The sequence below is a fragment of the Octopus bimaculoides genome, chromosome 6, assembly GCF_001194135.2.
Source record: "Octopus bimaculoides isolate UCB-OBI-ISO-001 chromosome 6, ASM119413v2, whole genome shotgun sequence".
In the NCBI taxonomy this organism is placed as follows: Eukaryota; Metazoa; Mollusca; class Cephalopoda; order Octopoda; family Octopodidae; genus Octopus; species Octopus bimaculoides.
Genome location: NC_068986.1, coordinates 199,957 through 204,481, shown reverse-complemented (window position 1 = coordinate 204,481; position 4,525 = coordinate 199,957). Strand labels below are relative to the sequence as shown.

Genomic DNA, 4,525 nt, shown 5'->3' with positions numbered 1-4,525 from the left:
ATTATTATTATTATTATTATTATTATTATTATTATTATTATTACTACTACTACTACTACTACTAAGGCGGCAAGCAGGTAGAATCGTTAGCATGCCGGACAAAATGCTTAGCGGTATTCGCCCAGTTTTATAATCTGAGTTCAAATTCCGTCGATTCTTTTTTGCCTTTCACTCTTTCGAGATCGATGAAATAAGTACCATTTGCGCACTGGGATCGATATAATAGGCTTACTTCTCCCCCAATAATTCAGGCTTTATACCTAGAGTAGAAAGGATTGGCGAGCAGGCAGAATCGTTAACACACAGGTCAAAATTTTTCGCGGCATTTCGTCTGTCTTTACGTCCTGAGTTCAAATACCGCTGACGTCAACATAAGCACCGAGCTGGCAGAATTGTAAGCACGCCGGGCGTCAGTCTTTACGTACTGAGTTCAAATTCCACCGAAGTCGACTTTGCATTTCATCATTTCGGGGTTGATGAAATAAGCACCGTCAAGTGCTGGGGTCGATGTAATCGACTAGTCCTCTCCTCTCTATTTTCAAGCCTTGTGTCTAAAGTAGAAAGGATTACTATTATTATTATCACTAACAGTTCTGTGCTATACTACACATCGAACTACCATTGGACATTTTCAGCTGTATATCAGTTTTACTATAATTAGAGGTTGTTAGTCCATCACTCAGTATATTTTAATATCTGGAGAAAAAGTCGCTGTAGGTGGTCGCCCATGACCGATCCCTCAACGCAACGTATCCGATTCAAAAAGAGAGCAAATAGAGGAGGAGAAAAATCGAATCCTGTACTTGACTGATACTTTATTTATAGACCTCGGAACGTTGAAGGGCAACGTTGATTTCGAACTTTGCTTATTAACCAGGAAATGTTGAAGAGCAAAAGTTGATTTGAAAATACTATTAGATAGATACAATGTATCCCTTCAATACATATATGCATATTCAAGTTAGGCAAAACACTTGAATAAAAACAATCTTCTCTTTTGTTGTTACTTGTTGACATATATTTCCTCAACAGCCTGTATGACCATTTGTCCTACATTTCCAGTTAATGTTTATAGTTAAATTCTTCTTCAAGTGTATGATTAATGGCCAAATGACTTTCACAACAATATCTTGATCGGTAGAATTCAGGGCAAGAAAATTATGTTATAGTGGCAAAAGACTTTCGACATTTAGACTAATCATCTAAGCACAAATGACCGATCAATTTGAGCATTCCTTTTATCATAATGTTTTTTAAAGGCTTTCACTACTCTCTTTACAGGCAGATATGATCAATTTGAGTAAAGGCAAAGCTTACCTGTCCTTCACTACAGTGCTTACTGTTTGGGAGTTGATACCTCTCGTAGCTGTACTTATCTTTTTCAGAGTAAAAAGAAGTGGTTCCAGTAATCAAGTAAGTAAATGTCCTTCAACACTGTTTATTGGAATGTGTATTCGTGTTCTTCATTTGACTATCAGGCTGGGATACTTACCTCTATTCCTCTCTTAAACATTTCCCTAATCTGTTAAATTCATTTTCCCACTTCGTGCTACCTTGGGCAAATGTCTTCTATTATAGCCTCGAACCTACTAAGGTCTTGTAAGTGGATTTGAAAGTAGACAGAAATTAAAGATGCCGTCGTATATATATATATATATATATATATATATATATATATATATATATATATATATATATGTGTGTGTGTGTGTGTGTGTGTGTGTGTGTGTGTGTGTGTGTGTGTGTGTCTCTGTGTGTCTCTGTGTGTCTCTGTGTGTTTGTGTATACATATATATATATACGTAGACGGTTTGGATTTTTATGTATTCTCTCTCCCACTTGGATTTGAAATGTTGCCACATTTATAATATGTCTTTTCTACAGTAATTTTTTCTGCATTTTCGTGCAGCTGAAGATTGCTCTTCATATTGAATTTAAGGTAATGCTCGCATTACTTAAATAAATTGAAGTAGCATGAAACGTGCGTACTGCAATCACCTTTGAAATCCGTGTTGTTTATTTTTTTATATATATATACGTATGTATATATGTATGTATATAGGTATATATATATATGTATATATGTATGTATGTATATATATATGTATATGTATAAATGTATATATATATATATGTATAAATGTATATACACATGTATGTATATATGTATGTATATACGCATATATATTTATGTATATGTACATATGTATATTTGTATATGTACATATATATATGTATTTGTATATATATATGCATATGTATATATGTATATATATATATATATATATATATATATATATATATATATATATATATATATGTATGTGTATGTATGTGTGTGTGTGTGTGTGTTGTCCCTCACTACTACTTGACAACTGGCGCTGGTGTGTTTACGTCCCCTTCGGAGTGTTTGCGCTTCGGCAAAAGAAACTGATAGAATAAGTACTAGGCTTTAAAAAAATAAGTTCCTGTGTTCAATTTGTTCGACTAAAACTCTTCAAGGCGGTGCCCCAGCATGGCCGTAGTCAAATGACTGAAACAAGTAAAAGATAAAAACAAAATATTTTAGAATTTATCCCTTGTTCTCACCACAAGCTTTTTTTCTACTTTTGGTTACTTTTTACTTAAATCTCTTTTATTTGCATGTCTGAGTACATAACTGTTGTAACTTATAGTTATATAAAGTAGTTTTAAGGAAGAAAAATAATAAATGAAGTATTGAAGTATGAATGCTTGATAAATATTAGTATTTTGGAAATGTCAGACTTTGTGCTATACAGTAAAGTTTTGAGTTAGTAGTAGTAGTAGAAGCTGTAGTGGTGATGGTGTTGGTATAATGTAGTATGTATAGTGGTACGCGGAATTGTTTCACATTGTAGAAGTGTCGTTCACTACTTGAAGTGCTTACAAAAATACTTGTATAATTCAAGTAGATGTCAGTTTATATCTTAAGATTATATGAAGATAATATATTTCATTAATATAGTTTCGCACAATGTATATATGACTGTAGTGTTTCTAATATATTTGCTACTCTAAATACATATTAGCTACACTTGGAAGTTACCATTTACTTCAATGTTATGCGTTCGTGTGAAATTTTGTACAATAGACGTTTTTCAACAATTTCATATTTCGAATATTCGAGTTGATACTTAAAAGTTGTAACTTATTCTGATATTACTTTCTCAATTGTTAAAATGTGTTCTTTTCGTTGAATTTTAGTCCTTCTATTTGACATCAAGTAGAAATATTACCAGTCTACAGTCATTATACCGTATACATTTGATGAAACATAACTGAGAGGAAGCAAGAAATATTAACTTTAAGAGACCATAGCAAATATATATTTGGAAGTATTTTAGATAATGTAAGATAAAGCGAAGAAGGATGTATTGTTACTGACGAAATGCGTGAACTTATATACATCTGAACATGTTTAAAGTGCATTAAGCCATGATAAGTAAAGGTCATAGGAGTGTCTACCTGGTGGTATATACGAGGGGGAGCTGAAAAGTTCCTGACTTTAAAGGTGTCACGAAAGGCCTGGCTGGAAGCCCAACCTTCCGAGTTCTTTTACAGGGCTTGGAAAAACTGAAGGACCGCTACAATTAGTGTGTGAATCTGAGAGGGAAATATGTTGAATAAAATCATAGTTAACTGATCCTCCTCAGTTTTCGTTTACCCAAAGCCAAGAACTTTTCAGCACTCCCGTATACATATATAATTTAATTGATATTTAATTCAATTTGCTTCGTCGAGACAAAACTGTGCTGCAAAAGGAGTGACAAATCTCTTTCTAGTGGAAAGCAATTAGAAAACAGGATTTCTTTTCTATATATCTATACTTGAACAACCCCGCAACATTTGACTGAAATTAATCGATTTTATGCACTAAATTTTCGAAGTTGGTTCTCAAACAGTTGCCTACATAAGCAATGATTACAATGTTACATGTAAACTGCATTAGCTCAGTATGTAAATGATTAAATTCATTTCTTCTTTTTCATTTTGTTTTAACTGGGTAATTTTGTTGGATTGCTAATTATTACTATAGAGAATATATTTTGATAGCTATTTTTACTATAGAGAATATATTTTGATAGCTATTTTTACTATAGAGAATATATTTTGATAGCTATTTTTACTATAGAGAATATATTTTGATAGCTATCCCGCAAATCATTAGCCTGTCTTCTCTTTTACATGTCACATGTTCTCATTCTTGCCATGGCTTTGTTGTTATCCTTGTATTGATGTAAGTTTTAAAACTTAGCAAGCGAATTGCACCTTCGCCCGAGCAATGATTTTCTTATTCTTTCTTATTGCATAAGCGCGTTCGGTTGCACAATACGTAGCGATTAATTTTGGAAAATGACTTCATTTATATTTTTAGTAAATACAGTGGTGTGTGTGTGGTTATATTGTGTGGCGTGTGTGTGGTGTAGCTGTATGTATGTATATTAGCTTGTATGTATGTGTGTTTGTGTGTTTGTGTGTGTGAATATATATATATATATATATA

At 32.7% G+C, this 4,525-nt stretch overlaps 1 protein-coding gene across 1 annotated transcript in view; it reads left to right on the top strand.

Annotated features, from left to right (window-relative positions):
* The window catches only part of LOC106882348 (integral membrane protein GPR137B), a 53,066-nt gene that overhangs the window by 45,087 nt on the left and 3,454 nt on the right, over positions 1 to 4,525 (top strand). The window contains exon 6 of the mRNA XM_052968515.1: positions 1,286 to 1,413. Coding sequence (XP_052824475.1) covers positions 1,286 to 1,413 — 128 coding nt within the window. The remainder of the gene's footprint in view (positions 1 to 1,285; positions 1,414 to 4,525) is intronic.